Below are 19798 nucleotides of genomic sequence, written 5' to 3'. Positions count from 1 at the left end.
CCGCTTTTTTTGGCCAGTTCCTCCGATCTGTCCGGTAGCCCACCTCTCATCCTCCCTTACCCTTTAATTCTCCCCCGGCATGATTCGCCTACACTCATTTTGTTTGAATCAGCCTTCAGTGCTCATCCTACTGAGACTTTGATGGATAAAGTCGCTGCTGTTCTGGAGTCTGGAGTCCCTGATTCCAACCAGACGGACAGTAGAGACTCGGGGGTCTAATTACACAGTACAATTGAACCCCGACACAACCTCGATGTGCGAGTCGACACTGCCTGTCTGAGATCAGCCCCCTGCTGATCGCAAACCGCGATGACCCTCTTTAACCCGACCTCGATTCTCGTGGGAATCCTCCTTCTCTACCTCTCGTCTTTTTTTATCTTCGCTATCGTCCGGATCGCGACGGGAATCTCCATTCAACGGATCGGCTACTTTTCGCTGCGCCGAATCGCATATACCCCGAAGGAAGGAATACACATCGAAATCCGCGGCCTTGGATTATCGTTACACCCCTCGTCATTTGCTCAGCCAACATGGATCAGCATTCGGTTGACAGAGCTGAAGGTTACCGTGGACTCGACGACTCTGGGGCAAGGAAAAGGCGAAGCGTCCCGCGGCATATTGGAGACACCTAAACAATCTGAAGACTGTGACGCGCCTGAACCTGGCGGAAGAAGCAAAACATGGAGGACGTTAACACGAATCAAGGAACGTGTCAAGCGACTACACCGGCAGATCAATTGGTTGGCTCTCGTGGACCTGACTGCTATCGACACAACCGTCCACTTCGTCAACGCGGGCCAGGTTCAGGTTGGATCGCTTTCCCTTTCAGTCGACACGCGGAGGAAGATGGTGGAACGGGGCAAGCTATTTCGTCGCAAGAAGGATATGTCGGGAGACCAACGGCCAGCGGAGTGGATTATGAATGCTCAAAATGTCTTACTCAATGTCGACGGCCGGGAGCCAACCGAGATATTGGATAATGTGGGCGTGAACCTTCATGGACTTCTGCACAAAGATCTGGACGGGCTCAGAGACGCCTCGGTGGCCCTGAAGATTGGACGTATGCATATTCCCTACGACGATGTCCGCACGATATTGCAACGCATCAAGCCGGTCAAAAAATTAGCACAAGGGCCAGCGAATATCGAGACCGACGACGAGATATCATTTGCCGATTTTGTGGACGAACTCGACAAGCCTGGAAGCAGAGACGATTCCATTGTACAGACTGTGGCGGACTCAAAGGAGTTTGCGAGCTCATTACTGCGTGGTATACAAGAGATACAGATTGCTCTGAGCTTCTTCCGTGTCTCAAAGGGTATCCAGTCTCTGTCTGCAGGGCAAAAACCCGTATATCTGAACGTGGTATCGCACGAGCTTGGAATTGATCTTCATAGGATGGACCCAAAGAGCCCGGAGCATCGCATGTACTTCCAGCGGAATGATGTTGCCCACCAGGCTCTTCTTGCTGCTATCTCTCTTTCAATCAGCTTAGATGACGAATTGGGTGAAAGTGATAACATTCTATACATCCCCATGGCCACGACAACCATCAAAACCACGCTGCCCTCGAAGACCGTGAGCACCTTTGACGACGAGAACGCCGAAGAGCGGAACACCAATGTCCTGTTCGCAAATTTGGTCGTCACATCACCCTCCGTTGATCTCCAACCGCAACATGTTTCGAGACTGCTGAACCTGGCACAAAGTCGAGCATCTTCTCCTCGAGCGAAGAAGCGAGATAATCATCGATTGATTTCTCGATTACTCCCTAAGGCAAGCATCAAGCTTTCTGTTCACGAACCCGTGATCCGGTTTGTTCTCCCAATCGAAAAAGAGTCTGGTACTCCTGATGATTACAACCTCATTATCTCCTCCATCTCCTCCATCTCACTCGATATCGAATCCTCTCATTCGTCTGAAGGCGGTGCCCACTATTCGCTATCGTCTATTTACCGAGTCGCCTCCCACAAATTCTACTACCAGACTCCGACAGGCAACAAACACAATTTGCTCACAAACGAGAATTTGGAGCTGAAAGCCCATCTAAATGCCACCCCAGAGGTCTGTGTAATCGCCTCAGGAAGCCTTAACGAATGTTCAGTCCACATGATCGATGGGGAGGTAAACCGCGGAATCCGCGAAGTTTTGCAGCAATTCATCACTCAGATGCAATCGCAGAAGCGGGTACCAATACCGGCAAACGATCAAAAAACAAGCGTGTTGAGACGAGTGCCCCCATGGTTACTCCAGTTTCAATTTGAAGCCACAGGGTCCAGTGTGGAAATCGCTGGTGTGGACAGCACCGTCTCTGATATATCGCGTGGTGTCTCTCTGCAACTACAATCGTGGACAGCGGAATACAAGGCTCAAAAAACGGAGAAAAATGTCGGAAGCATTGCTAGGCGACGTACTCCCAGCCATTCCACCATCGGCGATGAATCGCCCTTTCGATTCCCTCCAACCTCGCCTCCCAAGGTTACTCACACCCAACGTGGCGTTTCAGATGGTCGGCGACTGGCTTTCCACGCGCGTGGGTTCGACGGCTTTGTCATCGAATCAGAAGATTATCTGGAACCCGAGCCATTCTTCTCTTTGCCTCGATTCGAGATTGCCCTAAGCACCCACAGTGATCGCCTCGGGCCGGTCCTGCATGTCACCTCCGTGTTCAAGGGCATATATCTTCAATACTCATTGTACCGGTTCTACTGCCTTGGTGTTGCGATTTCTGTGATCCAAGACGTGCTCACACCTTTGCCACAAAAGCACTCGCAGTCTGCTGAAAGCAAATCCAGTGCGCGTGCAAGCATATCGCTACCGCCGCCTCCAGCATACAAATGGTCTCCAAAGAAGGAGCTGGTCACTTACGACATGAAGGCAACGGCTGTGCAGCTTAAGGCAAACTTGCCGAACGATCCTCAAATAATGATTCAGATCTACGGACTTGCCGGTGCTTCTCAACGTCTTTCCACCCCTTATGTTAAAGCCAGTCTTGTTCGCTTCCATGCAGAGGCACCCAAGCTCAAGGGTATTTGGGCAAGAATTGGCAGCATGAATAATGTCAGGCTGGACTTCCGAAAAATGAAGATGAAACATGGCAACACTTTGGTTGAAGAAAAATCGATTGATATATGGACAGACTTCATCCGAATTGGCATACCTCATCATATGGTCATGCATCGCATTTTTGATAACCTTATCAACACTTCCAAGGCTCTCAAACAACTGCATCATCGCTTCAAGAATGGCTGCAAAGAATTTGGCTCCAAGAGAGAACCAGAGGGCCCGAAGAAAGTGCCCAGGATATCTCTTCGCAGCAAAGCGTTGCTCTTCGAAATGGAGGACGATGGCTTTGAGTGGAAACTGGGCTGCATCTATCGAGTTGGCCTGATTGAACAGATTCAGCGGCTGGCCCGGGAAGACGCCTTCCACTTGAAATCTCATAAAGTTAGGGAATCTGACCAGCGCCGCGCCACATCCCGATTACGAGCCAAATCGAGCCATCGGACATTGCGTAGCGAGCGAACTAGCCAAGATACAAGGCGAAGCAGGAGTGCTGACGAACGGCCGAGATCTAGCACCCAGGAACGTGGGAGAAGTCGCAAATATCGCTATGATACCGAGGGCGCGACCTGTCTCTCATCAGAGCAAAATATCTCTGTGGATGCCGCTTGGGGCCGACTTCAACAGTACAATGCTCAAGTATGGAAAGAGAAGATCGATGCAGCTCTCATGTTCCAGGGCACTTCCATCAAAGAAGTTCGAAATCTCTTCTGTGGTGCAGATGAACCTCCTCCGGATGTGAAGGAGACCGAAACCATTCTTGCTATTCCGAACAGACCAGGTCTGATGTCAGCTCTGATCAGCGATGTCAATCTTGTTATTGATAAGCCCTCATTCGCTATCGATGAGTTCCCCAGTTACTTGAACCGAATCGGAAAGGGAATGCCCATGAATATGCAATACGGCCTGCTCATCCCAATGAGCTTTAACCTGGAAATGGGTGAAGCACGCGTCAACTTGCGAGATTATCCTCTAGATCTGTTGCACATTCCAGCCCTGCGCCCAGGACAATCCCCAAGACTTCCTAGCTGGTCTTTGCGAACAAACTTTGTCATTGCAGAAGAATGGCGTGACCACGAATCTGCAAGACAGGTCGAAGTGGAACTCGTTCCTGCATCTGAAGGGTCTGACGGGTCTCCCCGTGATCCGTTCAAGATTCCCGTGTGGCGTTCTGTTACACCGGTCAAGACCTACTCAGACCCTGTCATCCAGATAAACACAAGTTTGCCGACTAGCATTTCATGGGGTGTCTCCTACCAGCCTGTCATTCAAGATATGATGAAGATCATTGAGGGTTTCACCAAGCCTGAGATTGATCCCTCGGAGCGGGTGGGTTTCTGGGATAAGATCCGACTCAGCTTTCATTCTCGGATCAAGGTTCTCTGGAAGGAAGATGGTGATGTACATCTGCGACTTAAGGGCTCTCGTGACCCATATGTGGTGACCGGGTTTGGAAGCGGCTTTGTCATGTGCTGGCGCAGAGATGTCCAATTGGATGTTAACACCAGTGACAATCCTATGGAATTCATGACTGTGACGAGTGGCGAATACGTACTTGCTATCCCCGACTACAGCGCTGAAGCACGTTGGGCAAACGAGGCAACTACAGAGGAGCTGGACAACAGTTCTGCATCCAGCGAGCAGAAGAACGCTGCCCACTTCAAGAAGGTCGTCATGAAGCTCTCTGGCGATGTCAAATGGGCAGCAGGTCTCGTCTTCGAGCGGGATGCTGAAAATGATGCGAGGTGCTTCTCTTTCAAACCCCACTATGAGGTCATTCTCAAGAACCCTAAATTCGTCAAACCATCCGAGCGTGTTAATTACGATGCTTATCGTGGCTTCCGGAGTGACCACATTCACCTTTCTGTATCAATTATTGCACCGCAAAACAGAGACTGGGCAGTCGACAATGTTCAACCCTCTTCGAGCTACAACACTATCCATCTCACACCGCGATTCTTCACCCACTTCTTCAACTGGTGGTCTCTTTTCTCGGGCGTCATGTCGCTTCCTGTCCGCCAAGGACCGCTTTGGCCAGGAGTGACAAAGACGAGCAAGAAATTCAATCGTCACCTGGCAACAGTCAAATACAAGATTCTTCTCGCACCTCTGTTTGTGGCCCATATATACAAACACAAAGACCGCGAAGATTACGCAGAGAGAGTTGTCACAGCTACAGGCCTGAAGGTTCGCCTTGATTGCTTGAAACTTGATATTCATCAGCGTCGCGAGCAAATCAAAACACATGCCGTGGGTCGTTCAAAACAGACCAGGACAAGCGCGATGCGTATTAATCAAGCCCAAATTGATATGCAATCGGCAGACTTCCGCGCTGTGTCTGCTAGCATCGCAGGCACAACTGCGGAAGATGTCGAGCGCAATAAAGACGATATCCTCTCTTCCTTCCAGCAGCCTGTTCCGTCAGTTGACTTGTCTCGTTTCACAATCCCTGATCACAACCTGGACTGGGTCGACATGGATGATTTCGTGGAGCCGGACTGGATCCTTCCACAGGAGTCGAATCCTCGTACCCAGATATTACCTTTGGCTTTTACCCCGCGCTTCACCTACTTCCGTAACACAGATCATTGCGACATTGGACCTGATGAAACGGGCTACAGCACGTTTGGAAACGAACCGACTCACGAGTGTGTGATGTCTGAAACGAACGATCCTCGCCGTGTTCAGATTGAGTTGGTAAAAGACCGCCTTGCAATAGTAGAGGCACAAATTCGCAATTATGAACGCACAATTGGGGAAATGGAACTCAAGCTCATGAGGGACGTGGACAATAACGAAAACCTGAGAGCTGAGCATGAATTATTCCTTCGCCAGTCCGAATCTCTGGCGAGACGACGCAAGTTCTTGACCACAACTCTCAATCGTCTTGAGAGGAGCATCACACGCGACGAGCGAACGCCATATGGCGACACACTTGGCAAAAATGTGGCACCCAGCACTGCTTCTTTCCGAACAGGACGAACAGGTCGGGATGCTGACTCCACAACCGATGGCCGTTCTTCTGGTCTGGATGGAATTTACTCATCGGCCAACGACGAGTTTGCAAGTGATTTCAACAATCGTTTCATGATCCACAATCTGCAGCTCAAATGGAACAACTCCCTGCGCAACATCGTCTTGCGGTACAGTCACCAAGTGAGCCAGCGACGTGGATTTATTTACTACATGTCTCGCCGCGCTGTCAAGTTCATCCTTGATATCGTGGAGGAGCAGGACAAGAACAAGCGCAAACAGCCTAAAATGTCTAAGACGCAAACCCAAACGTCGCGCCACGATGAGGACGAGAAGAAGGAGGTTGATGAACGCATCGAACAGTTGCTGAATGATGCTCACCGTTACGTGAATGTCGACGATAACGAGCCTCCGGACTCGAACCCTCAATCAGATTCGAACACCCAATATGATTCAAACACCCAATCTGATATGAACCCCCAATCACCTTCTGATTCGGACAATTCGAGTGAGAACATCGTGCCGGAATTCACACCCCAGAACAGTTATCACTTACGTCTCATTGCGCCTCAAATCCAGCTTCTCAGTGAAAAGAACCAGAAGTCGGTCTTACTTGTTGCCGCCAAAGGCATGGAACTCAAGGTCGTGTCAATCATGGACAAAGCGCGCGTCTCTGACGATGTCAGCGGCTTGATACAGCGCCGTTTCTCCCTCGAAATGGACGGCGCCCAGTTCTTCGTTGCAACACAGAAGAAATTGATGGCGAACTTGCAATTCTATGCTGGCAATAAGTACGGAAACGCGCCCGGATCAGCGTGGCCACCGTGGTTGACCTTGGAAGCCATGTTTGATTTCGAGCTGAATCCATTCGGATTCTCTCGTATTGTGCAAAAGACTTCAGCCACCCTGCGTTACGACAAGTTCAACAACCTCCGCCTCAAGTATAACGAAGAGGTGGTAAAGGGTCAACAAGGACCTGATCCTGAGGACCAAGAAGATCGCATAGACTCGATCAGTGTGGACTTTCCTCATTTCCGCGCGATTTGTGATTCTGCAGAGTACTATTCTATGTACATTATTGTCCTCGATCTCATGCTCTACAGTGAACCCCTCGAAAAGGTCCGGAATGAGCGCTTGGAGAGGATCATGCTCACTTCCGACTTCAGTGACCTCCGTGGCGCCCCGGAAATGGTGTTCAAGCTTCAAGCACGCATTCGCCAGTTGGAGGAAATCAAAGAGTACTTCCAGATTAACGCCAAGTTCCTGGACAAACAGGGCTGGGAGGATCGTTTGGCTCTCGAACGCGACTTGTCTCAATGCGAGGATGAACTTTTCTTCATGATGAAAGCAATCACAACTTCCCAACGGCGAATGGAACCCAGTTCGTCCAGGGAAGCTGGTGTCCATGGTTTACTACGTTGGAGTATATCCGCGAGTGAAGTCGTGTGGCACCTGATGAAGGAGGCTTCTGAGCCCTTGATTGAGTTCCAGCTGCGTAATGCTTCATACGAACGAACCGACAATACTGATGGCTCGAACCACAACCTGGTATCGATCGAGCGACTATTCGGCTTGAACTTGCTTCCAGACGCTATTTACCCTCAAATTATCGCACCTTACCTCGACGGCGCACGCACCCTGGATGACTTCATGTTGCGCGTCAAATGGCACATGTTGGAGGCCGTTGCCGGTATCCCCGTCCTTGACAATTTCGAAGTTTCAATGTTCCCGCTCAAGATTCAGCTCGAACGCGAGCTAGGCCAGAAAGTCTTCGAATACATCTTCCCCAATGTGGGCTCCAGCGCCTTTGAGGCCGGTGGCTTCTCACCTTTCATGATCAAGAACATGAAGCCTCTTGAGGCCTCGGATGGGGAAGACGAGGACGAAGGCTTGAACGGCGCGCCACTGAGACGGTCAGCGAGTATCGATGGTGATAGCTCGTCTATGGAAAATCTCGCTACCTCCAAGGGACCGGGATCCATCGAACTGCGGCTCCAGCCTACACTTTCGCTTTCAGATGAGACTAAGTCGCGTAATCGCTCAGGCCATCTGAAGGGTCTTGTGATGACACCTATCCACCAGGATAGTACTCGACTAGGTGTATCAGAGACCGCGCGTAAAACGGGCCGTCCTGCTACGACTGGTGGTCTCAGCAAAAAGAAGTCTGCTGATAGTCTGCGCATGTTGACCAGACAGCCCACTGAAAGATCCCTGTCTAGCCACAGTGCCGGGGAAGACAACCGCAAGAAGTTCGGAATTGGTAAAGGATCGAACAAGAACGGCAAATCCAAAGAGCCAACCGACGACCTGTCCCAAATGATCTCCCGCGCCTCCAACTTCATGACCCTCTCACGCGTGAAGGTAAATGATGTGGTTCTCTGTATGAGCTACAAGGGCAAAGGAGAGCACAACTTGGAGGATCTCCATGATTTCGTCTTCCGCCTTCCAGTTCTTGAGTACAGTAACAAGACATGGTCGAACCTGGATCTTGCCCTGCGCCTCAAGAAAGATGTGATCAAAGCCCTTATCTCGCATGCCCCCGCCATTCTTGGCAACAAGTTCTCCCATCACCGACCCTCCAAGCAGCAACAAAAGCGTTTCCGTGAGCTTGCAAGCTCGTCTCAACTTCTGCCAAATACACCCAACTTGATCAACCCGAGCAGTAGCCAAGCCCAAAGCCTGGCCAGCTATGACTCTAATAGCGATTACTCAGAGTCACGCTCACGCAAATCTATGCAGTCGAATGCCTCGCCATTGGTTAGGACCACTTCGTTGAGTTCAGACGTCCACGGCGTAAATTATTCAGATCCCACCCTCCATGACGCACGGTCCGCCAGTGAGGTGGATGTAGATTCTCGCTGGGAGGTTCGTCTTCTTTCGTCTCATCGTGTCACCGCGAATATCCCAGAATGCTAACACAGAATGTCTAGGCATCGCGTCGATTTGTCAATGCTCCTCCACCCCAAAGGCCGATGACTTCTGGTAACCCCGTGGCTACGGCTCGACCCGGCAAGGATGATCAGGATGACAGGTATGGGTCCATCCCGGCTCCGAATCATTTATTGCCAAGGCAAATACAGGCAAATAAACTGACTGACTCGTATAGTCACATCAAAACAATTCGCAGCATCGGCCGGAAGTTGACATTCCGGAAATGATCGCTTCATCTTCCCTGCACTATATCCCTTGTTCTTTTTCTCCTCTTTGCTATTTTTGCTTAATACCTCTACACCCTTTTTAAAATTCTTGTGATTCTTTGTACACCACCACCACCTTATTTTCACCAGGCCCCTCGTGTCTCCTAGATACCCTCTACCTGCATCGGGCCGTACATAGGCGTTTTGTGTTTCATCTTTTTTCGGTGTGTCTATAGCGGGGATAAATTTCGTGTTTGATTACCCGAGCTGTCTGAGGACAATGGCATAGAGGCGAGAGGGAGCATTTCGATTTTTCTCTTTTCTTATAATCTTTTTAGTATCATCTCTTTCACACTGACATCTTGTTTCCTGCTCGGACAGGTGGCCATTCATCTTCTTTATGTACACACCGGCGGCTTTCCCTTGCCCACGATATAGACCAAGGGAGATATTTAAGTATTTTCTCGTCTAAACGAATTTTACATATCTGTGACTAACCAAGCAGGTCCATTGACCAATCATCTACGATTCTTTTCTCTCTTTTTCAAAAAGGTCCTATCGGGGTTATATGTTGAAGAAAGCTTATTCGAGGTCAATGTGGAAATTATCTGTAAAGTAATTAATCATTAGTCATATCCACTTGATTGATTGATATGAAGGTCGTCGTTAAAGGGAAGATTCGTTGGAGGGAAGATGTAAGGAAGATTGACTAGACATACCTTCTTCATCCCCGCAGGGACATATGTAGCCTCGAGTAATGTCGCCAACTGTTTCCATCGACCACTGTTCAGACGTTAGATGAAGGGAATCCAGTAGGATATGAGAAAAACCAACCCCGGAGTCTTTATCGCTCTTCAGGAAATGACCAATCTTGTTGCCCCTCTCTGGGGCCATATCCCAGCCAGTGGTCTGTGAAGTCCACCAGCGGGATGACCCCTCCGAAACAGCGAGTTGAGGAAAATCATGAACACCGGAACTAGGTGCGATAGCGAGTCATGGAATATTGCTTGAAGTTGGTTCGAGAGATGAAAGTAGACGGAGTAAAACCGAGCTGTAGAATCTCTGATGGGTGATCCATCGATAGCGAGCTTTGCACGAAAGCGGTGCCAGTGAATCTCTGGATCTGGGAGGGAGGGGTTTGGATGTTCTCATAAATAACAGAGGAAGTACAGGAGAAGGGGTAGAAGGAGAGAACTTGAACCTGAACCGGGTGGATTGGTCAAAGAGTTTGAATTCACAGAGGGATCGTTGTTAATTGACTCGGCCGAGCTGCCGTTCCAATGAATCTTCATCGTTGGACTGCCAGTGCCAACAAATGGCAACAACGCAGGCATGTCGTTGATCCACTTTGACGAATGACCGAGAAAGAAAGCGAGGTTGAAAAAGCTTGCACTAGAGCCTGTTGATGGCCAAGCTCATGGGAGAAAGGGTGTCTGATGCGTGACTATAGGAGAGAGAAAGAACCCTGGAAGAATCTCCAGGGCTGGCAACTACCTCCAGGGCTATGTACATATGTAGGTAAGCAGGTCCTGACAAACAAGGAAGGGGTCAACATGGAAAACAGTCAGGCAGCTATATCAACATAATGTAGGTATATATACCTACCTACCCAGGTGGTATTTCATTTTATTGCATATTCCCTACCTAGCCCTAAAGAGGAGATATCGTTTACTATGATACGTTGAAGACTATATAACTAGTTTGAATGTATAAAATTCAAAAACTATGTAAAGCCATAACTAAAGTTAAGAGGGGTTGAGTATATAGATGAGAGCAAGACGGTAAATTAGGCGGTAAACAAATTAAATAGGTTGGCGCGATGGCGTCTAAAGCCTGTGGGAGTATGTTGGGTAAAAGCCTATATGAGATGAAATACATCCCGTAAGGGGCGAGAAACGAAGAAAAGCGTACGAAGGAACTATAAAATCCTTAGTTTTCAACATTCAGAAGCTGAACATACAATCGGGTGGCTATAATAACACCCTATATTGGTCACCCTTTCGTAAGTGGAATTCTGATTTCGTAAGGACCAAGAAACGAAGAACAAACAACTATGAAAGGATAACGCTCATTATCGTAAGATTCAAGAGCTGAGAACGTAATTCATACTCGCAACTTTGGCCGAGTTGGTTATGGCGCCAGACTCAAGAAATTTACTTCTTTCACTGTCTCAGTGAGCTTTCTGGTCTCGAAAGAGGCGTGGGTTCGAATCCCACAGGTTGCATATGAGTTTCTTTTTTTATTCCTTGTCGATGTCATTTGATTGGCTTTTACTTTTTTTATATGTAAGTCCTTTACTGTATACAACGGATTTTATTTCTGGTTTCATGGTCCTTAACTTATGACGATCAAATAAACAGAATTTCCTTTTTGGGTATGTAGGGGCTGACCACCGAACTCGTATTTCTTGGCGTGGATTCACCTCCACCCCTGTTAGTCCACTTTCCCCTCACTATGATAAATGCCTTTGTAATTAGTGGTGGCCTTCAGTGCATTTTCGGAGAAGGTGACGGGGCTGTGGCCGTTGGCCTCAAGGTAGATACTGACGTCGAAATTAATACTCCGGTATTTCCAGATGTCTTTCTTAGAAGCCTTTTAAATATACTTGCTAAGACTCTTCAGAGAATAGGGGCTAATTATTCTTTAATATCGTTATAATAGCGACTGTTTAATATTAGCTGTTTCTGACCTTTCTAAATATAATGCATGGCTACGTATATAGGTACATATGCGTAGAGAAAATACATACAAATAATTCAAAACGTATTTGATGAAATATGTGATATATATGAGGTTGGTGCTACGGACTCATGGTTGTAGCTCACTCTTAAACCGCACATGTCAGGCTTTGGCCTCAAATATAACGTGGACGGAGCACATCGGCGGGCATCTGGCTCAACGTTGGTGGAGCACGCGGAGCCAATGGTCTGGGCCTGGTCTCAAAGCGCGACGGATCGCTGCATCTGCTGCGTGGAAGCACGTGTTTTAGCAGCTTTCCTTGATTCTCAGCAGCCAACATCTCCAAGACTGAATCGGGCACGATCAAAGAGGCATCATACTCCAGAATGAGCGCTAGGTCAGTACACTCCGCCCAGACCTCCTGGTACACCGAAGATCTCGCAGCTGTGATCAACACTTGTGGGGGAATGTGTAACTCCGTGGCTGAGGCCAGGAACGTACGCATTAGCCAATCATCCGAGCTTCCGCAAGCTGCCTCTAATGGTGTCTGTTCGACCATTTCCTCTGTTTGTGAGAGATGCTCAGCCCGTGGATCATTAGATTGGAGTGAACGGACTCGATTCGGGTCAGCACCATTTTTGAGCAAAAGAGAGACGTTGTCGGGACAAGCTTTGTCGAGGGCCGCGAACAGACCGTTTTGGAGCTCAGCTTCTGAGGAGTCGGCCTCTCGGTGGGCAAGGAGGGCTGTGACAATGCCCGTATGGCCAAGGGAGCAAGCAAATTCGAGAACTTCTGGGCTGTCACCACACTTAAACTTGGCACCGGCTTCTAAAAGACAGTAGACTGTATCCTCGACGTCTAGGGCATGGTGGCCATGTGATGTTTTCTGTGTTGGTTCTGCCAAGCTCATCTTGAATCCTTCTAGTGCGCCCAGTAAAGGTGTCTGACCTTGCACATCCAGCTCATTGACATTTGCACCCCGAGAAAGAAGCAATTGAACCAAATCCTTGTTCATACTTCGAGCCGCAGAAGCTAAAGGCAGGTAGCCCCGTTGATTTGGACTGTTTGGGTCAATACCCCGAGCTAGGCAACGTTGAACTGCTGCCGTGGAGCCACAGGAAGCCGCAAGTACTAGTATGTTGGGGCTAGGTGGAATATAGTCCAGCAAAAGCTCAATTAGATAGATACGGTATGCCAGTGATTCATCTGACATAGCCGTTGTCCAGATTGTCTCAAAATCGCTTCTTTGTGAGGCAACTTCCAGAAGAAGCTCGAGGATATTAGCTTTGGCCGGTGACCAGCTATCACCACAGGTTCTTGCGATCGCATTCGGAATATCTGTGCTACAGGAAAGATCCTCGACAGCCCTGACATCGCCATGGTCAAGAAGCGTCCTCACAATCTCGAGATGTCCCTTGTTTGCAGCAATCACGAGTGGCACACCAAGGCCTTCCTCGGCTCTTTTGGTTGGATCGGCGCCATATTTCAGCAATTCTTGGACAATAGCCAGATGGCCGCGACGAGAGGCTTGATACAATGGGGTTGACTCGACCTTGCTCAGCGTGTTTAGATCGAGTTTGCCCGGCGTGTTAGGATCAATGCCAGCGGACAGAAAACTCGACACAATATCAGCGTCACCCGTAGCACATGCAACTAACAATGCGTCGGAGCCTCCATCTATCGAGAATTCCAATTGAAGTAGACAGTCCACCATCTGGGCATTTCTCGCCCGCGCAGCAACGAGAAGAAAGGATCGTCGGCCTTCGGTGCGAACGCGTTGTGCACCACTCTGGACAAGGAGCCGCACCGCCGCAGTGTGGCCGCCCATAATAGCCTTAGTCATGGGATCCTGTGGACAACCGACATACCCTTTACATTCGGGATCGGCGCCAGCATTAAGAAGCTCTCTCATGATGTGAATATGACCATAAAGTGCCGCACAACCGAGGGGCGTGTCGAATACCGTTTCTTGATCGGAATCATTCACCAACGCCCCATGTTTCAGAAGCAGTTTAACTGACACGCGATCCCCTGCTGTCGATGCTGCAGTCAGGAGCATTTGGAATTCGGGTTTATCTGCCCTTTGTTGCGGGAGTTGTTTGAAAATTTCAATTAACAGCGCTCGCATTCCGTCGTTAAACAACTGCCGAGCTGCTTCGATCGACAGTGCTTCACTTTTGTACTCATGATCTCGAGTCCGGGGAGCGGCCGATCCATATGGCAGCAGAGTTCGCCGTCTATCCCACATGATAGAGCGGCATAAGGACATGCGCACTGCGGGATGGATCTGACCTTGCCTTGTACTAGGAACAGTCGCCCCTCCCTTGAGTAATGTTGCAATCATAGAGTATGAGAAACGACACTTTCTCTCGGCCGCAAGTAAAACTGGATGACAGCTTTTCTCGCCTTGGGACCAATACTTCCGCGACTCCCCATGCTCATCATCATCCTCGTCCAGCCGATTTGGCTCAGCGCCTGCATCCAGCAGAGTCTGAATAACGCGTTCATTGCCCCAGCGTGCTGCATATTGAATTGGGTACATAGGCTGCCCACCCTGGTCATCTGGATCGCAACCAAGCTCAACAATTGTGCCAAGAATCGACTCAAGCTCCCGCGATAGCTTCACAAGAGAATGAGAACCCCCGTAGTCGGAATCCTCGCGCAATGCAATCTTCTCGAACCCTCGTATGACGGCCTGCAACGGGCTGATTATCCGGGAGGAAACTTGGGGATTTGCTGGTTGTTGACGTCGATGAGCATGCTCCCAGGCGGGCGGCAATTGGTTATCAAAGAACGCAACCATTGAGGCCATATTTTTGTCAGATCCCCTCGGATTTGGCACTTCCTGCACGCAAATGTGAATTTCCGCGCCGTTTTTCAAAAGCAGATCTGAGGTTTTCCTGCGTCCGTATTCGGCGGCCACAACAAACCCTCTTGTCAGAATTGTTGTCTTGTTCGCCTCCCCTATGCCATTCCAAAAGCTAGTGAGATCCAGCATACTCTGCACAACGCGGGAATTTCCTGCATACGAGGCAGCTAAAAAGGCATAATAAAGCTTTGAACGGCTTTCCTCAGATAGTGCATTCACCAATACTTTGTTCGCAAGATAGCTGACCATTTTGGCCTTGCCCGCAAACGCTGCATCATAGACGCCCTGGCAGATTAGCTGTTGGGGGAAACAATCCTCGGTGAGGCCACAGCCAAACAAGAGCTCCATCCCACGGATATAGTGTGAACAGGAGGATAGGAAGACATCCTCCAAAAATTTGCTCGGCGCATTGTACTTCATATAGCCTCTGGCGTTTGCTTTGGCCAGGAGCTGCTTCAACAGACCGAGATCGCATGTAGTTGTTGCTGCAACAATGAATGATCGCAACACACGGCGACTGTCTTCGAAGCTTTTGGAAACACGAACTTCTGGATTGAGATACATCCTGAGAGATGAGATCATAGCTGCAGATGCTGTGGGAATTGTCACATCCGATGCGTTCGCAGTGACAACTGGACTTTCCAACCCGCTATGCTTTTGCAGCCACAACAAGACAAATTCTGTTATCTGGCGCCGTTGAATATCCATGGAAGTATCAATAGCGTCGGCAAGATTCCACATAAAGGTCTCACCTGGTGGTGGGTGATGCTGCAATAGCATTGAAACACAAGCAAGGTCTCCAGACTGGATGGCGGCCTCAAAGGGTAAAAACCACTGTTCAGATAACGGCTCATATATCCAGTTAGATGCATCACCTAAGATTTGCAGGCCCTCGGATTGCCCATTTTCAGCAGCTGGGATCATTGCCTTGGTTACCTCGTCGTCTCCATCGAACAGCAACCTTCGGGAAATTCCTTGGGTAACAAGAAAACTCAATGTCTCAAGTTGTCCGTGGATTACAGCACTTTCAATTGCACCAGCAACTGCCCCATCATAGAACTTTCCGCGGAGGAGGTGGTAGCGTAGGGACTGTATATCCCCAGCTACGGCACTCAGTTCTAGATTTCGAGTCCCTTCGGCCAAGTCATCGTGTTGTGCACGCGCATCATCGTAATCATCATGGTCGTCATTTTCGGCTTTACCATCATTGTCATCGCGCTTGGTGGTCCGGTTGGAAGACTCGACATCAGATGTCTCTGAATCTGAACACGTCTGAGACTCTGTGTCATCTTCGACCAGTGCTTGTTCCCCATCATTCAGATTCTGGGTAGTCAACGGGTTACCCTTCAGGAATAGAGAGCTTCCGTGATCTCCCCGCGATACCGCAGGTAGGGATTTGCCCTTTGGTGGCTGATATCCCTTGACCAGGAGCAACTTCGCGATCTCCCCATGACCACTTTCGATGGCAGCGTGCAACGCATCAAGGGAATGGCCCTTCTGGTAAATGTCTGCACCGTGGGAAAGTAACAGCTCTACTGCGTCCTTATGGCCGTACCAAGCTGCGGCCTGCAGACAGGTTCCCCAGGGTTTGCCCACTTGGTTAACATTAGCCCCAGCCTGGATCAAAAGCTGCATCGTCCCGAGATGGCCGTTCATCGACGCTGCCTGTAGCGCATCACCCTCGGTGCCACAGAGCCCAACGTCAATTCCCTTCCCAATTAGCATGCGGACGATAGGTTCACAGCCTACTAAGCTAGCACTTCGTAATGCAGAGCCAAAGTGTCCTTGCTCGTCTGGATTGGCTCCGATGCTGTGCAGATACTCGACCATAGCCAGATGACCAGAAGTTGCGGCAATGGGTATGCAATCTTTAGGGAGCGATTGCATGAGATGTGTTCGCTTTTCGAGGAGTGATTTCAGGACGGCGACCTGGCCTTGCTTGATCGCCACAGTAACAAGGCCTGTGTGGGCATTGAGAGTCAAATTTGGCAGACCCCACGATTTCAGGGTGCTTGACTTGGTAAGCCATTCCAGCACTTTGGGAAGCCCAGCCTTGATGGTCTCTTGGAGCATGATAGAGTGTTGGTCCGCAGACTGGGCTGCTGTGCAGTTCTTTGCAAGGTACAGGGCGATCTCCGTATGACCACCGAGGCAAGCAGCCCGATATGCGCGAGAGAAAGGCTCGGGGGATTCTAGTTCATCTATGCGCCCCAGGAGGTATTGGACGACATTTAGATGGCCTCTGAAGCATGCGACCCGTGTGGTAGTACTGAAGGCACCGCATTCCAGCTTATAATCAGCGTTGCGGTCTAGTAAGATACTCACAACATCCTGGTGGCCGTAAGAGCTCGCTAGATAAATTCCGGTATGTCCCGTATCACTACGCTGATTAATGTCCACGTCTGGAAGCACTTCCAGAACGTACAACAGGAGCCCGCGCAACCCAAATACGCAAGTGAGAAACAAAGGTGAGAATGAGTCGTTGAGGGTATTTTCGAACAGGTTTCTCGTACGATGGTATGGGGGCAAGTCATGGCAGACCTGCGCTATCCAGTCCATCCAGGTCAGAAAGGCTGGACTGAGGAACCCATCATCCTGGTCTGCGATAAATGATTTGGCGTGTTTGCCAAAATCATGATCTACACCCGAGGCTTCACATTCCCGAATATGCTCTGGCCAGCAAACAGCGGCATAATGATAAAAGTCTTCTACAGGGGTCTCGTCTCCAAAAAAGGGAACACTACTCGGGCCTGAAGCGCATTCCAGCATACAAATATCGGCAAGAATTTGATGAGCAACTTGTGCAGAGAACATTTCCTGCTGGCGCATGTAGTCACGCACGGAAGGATGGCAGAACCGAGCCACGCCTTGTGACACATCTAGCATGACCAGACTGCAGCAGAGATCTTCGAGATCCACTACCCCAGCTCCGGCAAGTGATGGATTGAGTGCGAGGGTACGTTTCACGGCTGTAGGATGCAAGGGTCTCTGGGCATAGAGGAGTAACGAGAATACGTGCATGATAGCCTGAGTGGCAGCCGAATCTAGCTTATTGAAACGACGGAGGGTACGGCCATAGATCTGGTCGAGGTCTGGGGTTAAGTTGGTTTCGAGTGCGGTCAGGATATCTTGCTCTGTTCTTTTGCGACAGAGAAATTCCAACTGAAGAGTGACCCACAAAAACCTATCAACAATGTGGAGATTAGGTTCTTTGTCCAAATTGTCTCAGTGTCAAAGGGGACATAGCGGTACTCACATCTCCCCAGCTCTGCTTATCAAATGCTCCTTCATCTTGTCTATCAACTTGCTCGTCGCAGTTCCGTTCAAAACGCGTCTCCTTGCGTTTGCCTGTTCTACCTGCCGATTTGCAAACTCTCTGACATCCGTTCGAACACAGTCAGAAGTGATCCGGAGCTTGGTAGTACCGAGTAGCAATCCCTCGACATGAGCGTTATTGCAGCTGGTAAAAAACACCTTAATGATGCTTGCAGATTGATCCACAAGCTTCTTCATGGTTTCAATCATGACTGCTCGCTCATCCTGTCCAAGTTGATCAATTGCATCAATCACAATATATGCCGGGTTAGTCGCAGTGAGATCCAGAAGCATGGAGAAGCAATCATCAACGCTCAATCTTGCCATATCCGCTTTGATTTGTTGGGCAACGTCGAGCCGCTTTTCGTACGAAGACAGTACAGCTTGGTCAATCGATTTATTGACAGAGTCCACTGCTAATTGTCTAATTAGACCACGGAGAATACTATCTGTCCTTCCTCGTTCCGGCTCCGCATTGGAGTCATCACAGAAGAAATATGCGCATGGTACTGGGCTCGCCCCAGGCACAACCGAGGGCTGTTGGAATTGATCGACGACAAATGAAGCGATAGTTGACTTTCCACAACCCCGCACACCATGTAGCAGCAATATCGCGGATGAGCTAGAAGTGTGCCAGGTATGGAAGTCTGTGTGGTTCAAGAGCCATGATCCGGACCCCGGCATTCTTCTTGTAGCAATATCCCTAAGGTGCAGAGTGGTAGGTACCGTACACAACCATGAAAGAATATTGGATATTTTTTCTTCGTCTATAGAATGACGCATGGCAAGGCTAGTGTCAATCAGGCGAGGGAGATCAGCATCCAACTTTCTAGAAATCGCTGCCATTTTGTCCATTATAGAAGCGGCCTGGGTGTTTGTTGCTTGGGAAAGCTCCGAATCAGACAACGCTGTCCATTTCAAAACTTCTTGTTCTTGAGCATAGACAGCTGTCATTTCTGGGAGCTTAGGGTCGGATCGAGTAGCACTCCAAAGGGTGCGTTCTAGGGAAGTCAGCTCCATGCTCGAATTGGTTGTATTAATATAGGTCATACCTGGAAAACCTTGTTTAAAATATTTGACTAGTCTGGACAAAGAGCTCATGATATCAACATAGAGCTGGGTCATGGCTTCTTGCAGATGAGCCATCATGCTAAAAGAGCGTTTGAGGTGCATATTCTCAACAACTTCACAACGGTAAAGAAGTCGAGCGATTGTTTCCAGGTTCACGAGCATGCCTCCCCAAACCTGAACATCACCAACTGCGACATTCAAAAGGAATCGAAAAGCGGCCCATGGAAGTGCAGCATGAGAAGGATCGTACTGGACGATATTGTCTCCGACATAGACAAGGCGGTTTACCCATCCTGCGATCTTTTCTAGCACGTCTCGCAGAATGATGGTCTTTCCACTTGGCGTCTTCAGTTTCCATTGTTTGGAAATACAGATATTTCGCTTTTCATGAGCTGTCTTTACGACAAGATGGAGGATGTCAAGTTTGCGGGTTGCAATGCCGGCGAGTGAAGCTCGGGTATCGGGATCAAGCCGATCGATCGCATCTTGCCAGCGGGTCGCGGCTGTTGCAGGTATTGGAACAGTGATGGTAGAGGCAGAAGTAGCCATGGCCTGTTATTGTCTAATGTTATACCAAGTTAAGCATAGGAACTACAGTTTATACCTGCGTAGGGAAAATACCCGGAAAGAGCAATGGATCGCAATCTGCTCTACATGCAACCCTGGGTAACCGAACTAAGTGTCCGTGTTC

At 49.3% G+C, this 19798-nt stretch overlaps 2 protein-coding genes across 2 annotated transcripts; one reads left to right on the top strand and one right to left on the bottom strand.

The window, feature by feature from the left end:
• Positions 1-309: 309 nt before the first annotated feature.
• Positions 310-9221, top strand: N7487_001719 (FMP27 family protein; the record flags this gene model as incomplete). Its single annotated transcript, XM_056869467.1, has 3 exons — positions 310-8901; positions 8967-9067; positions 9143-9221. 3 exons carry the CDS (start codon positions 310-312, stop codon positions 9192-9194), a joined length of 8745 nt encoding a protein of 2914 aa, XP_056734251.1. The 3' UTR covers positions 9195-9221.
• A 2806-nt stretch (positions 9222-12027) lies between these two features.
• N7487_001718 (ankyrin repeat domain-containing protein) lies at positions 12028-19656 on the bottom strand (the record flags this gene model as incomplete). Its single annotated transcript, XM_056869466.1, has 3 exons — positions 12028-17905; positions 17978-19037; positions 19089-19656. The coding sequence occupies 3 exons, from the start codon at positions 19654-19656 to the stop codon at positions 12028-12030; spliced, it is 7506 nt and encodes a 2501-aa protein (XP_056734250.1).
• Positions 19657-19798: the final 142 nt, after the last annotated feature.

The sequence above is a fragment of the Penicillium crustosum genome (assembly GCF_028827405.1).
Source record: "Penicillium crustosum strain IBT 35664 chromosome Unknown utg000001l_segment0_segment0, whole genome shotgun sequence".
In the NCBI taxonomy this organism is placed as follows: Eukaryota; Fungi; Ascomycota; class Eurotiomycetes; order Eurotiales; family Aspergillaceae; genus Penicillium; species Penicillium crustosum.
This window is presented reverse-complemented; position numbering and strand designations above follow the sequence as displayed.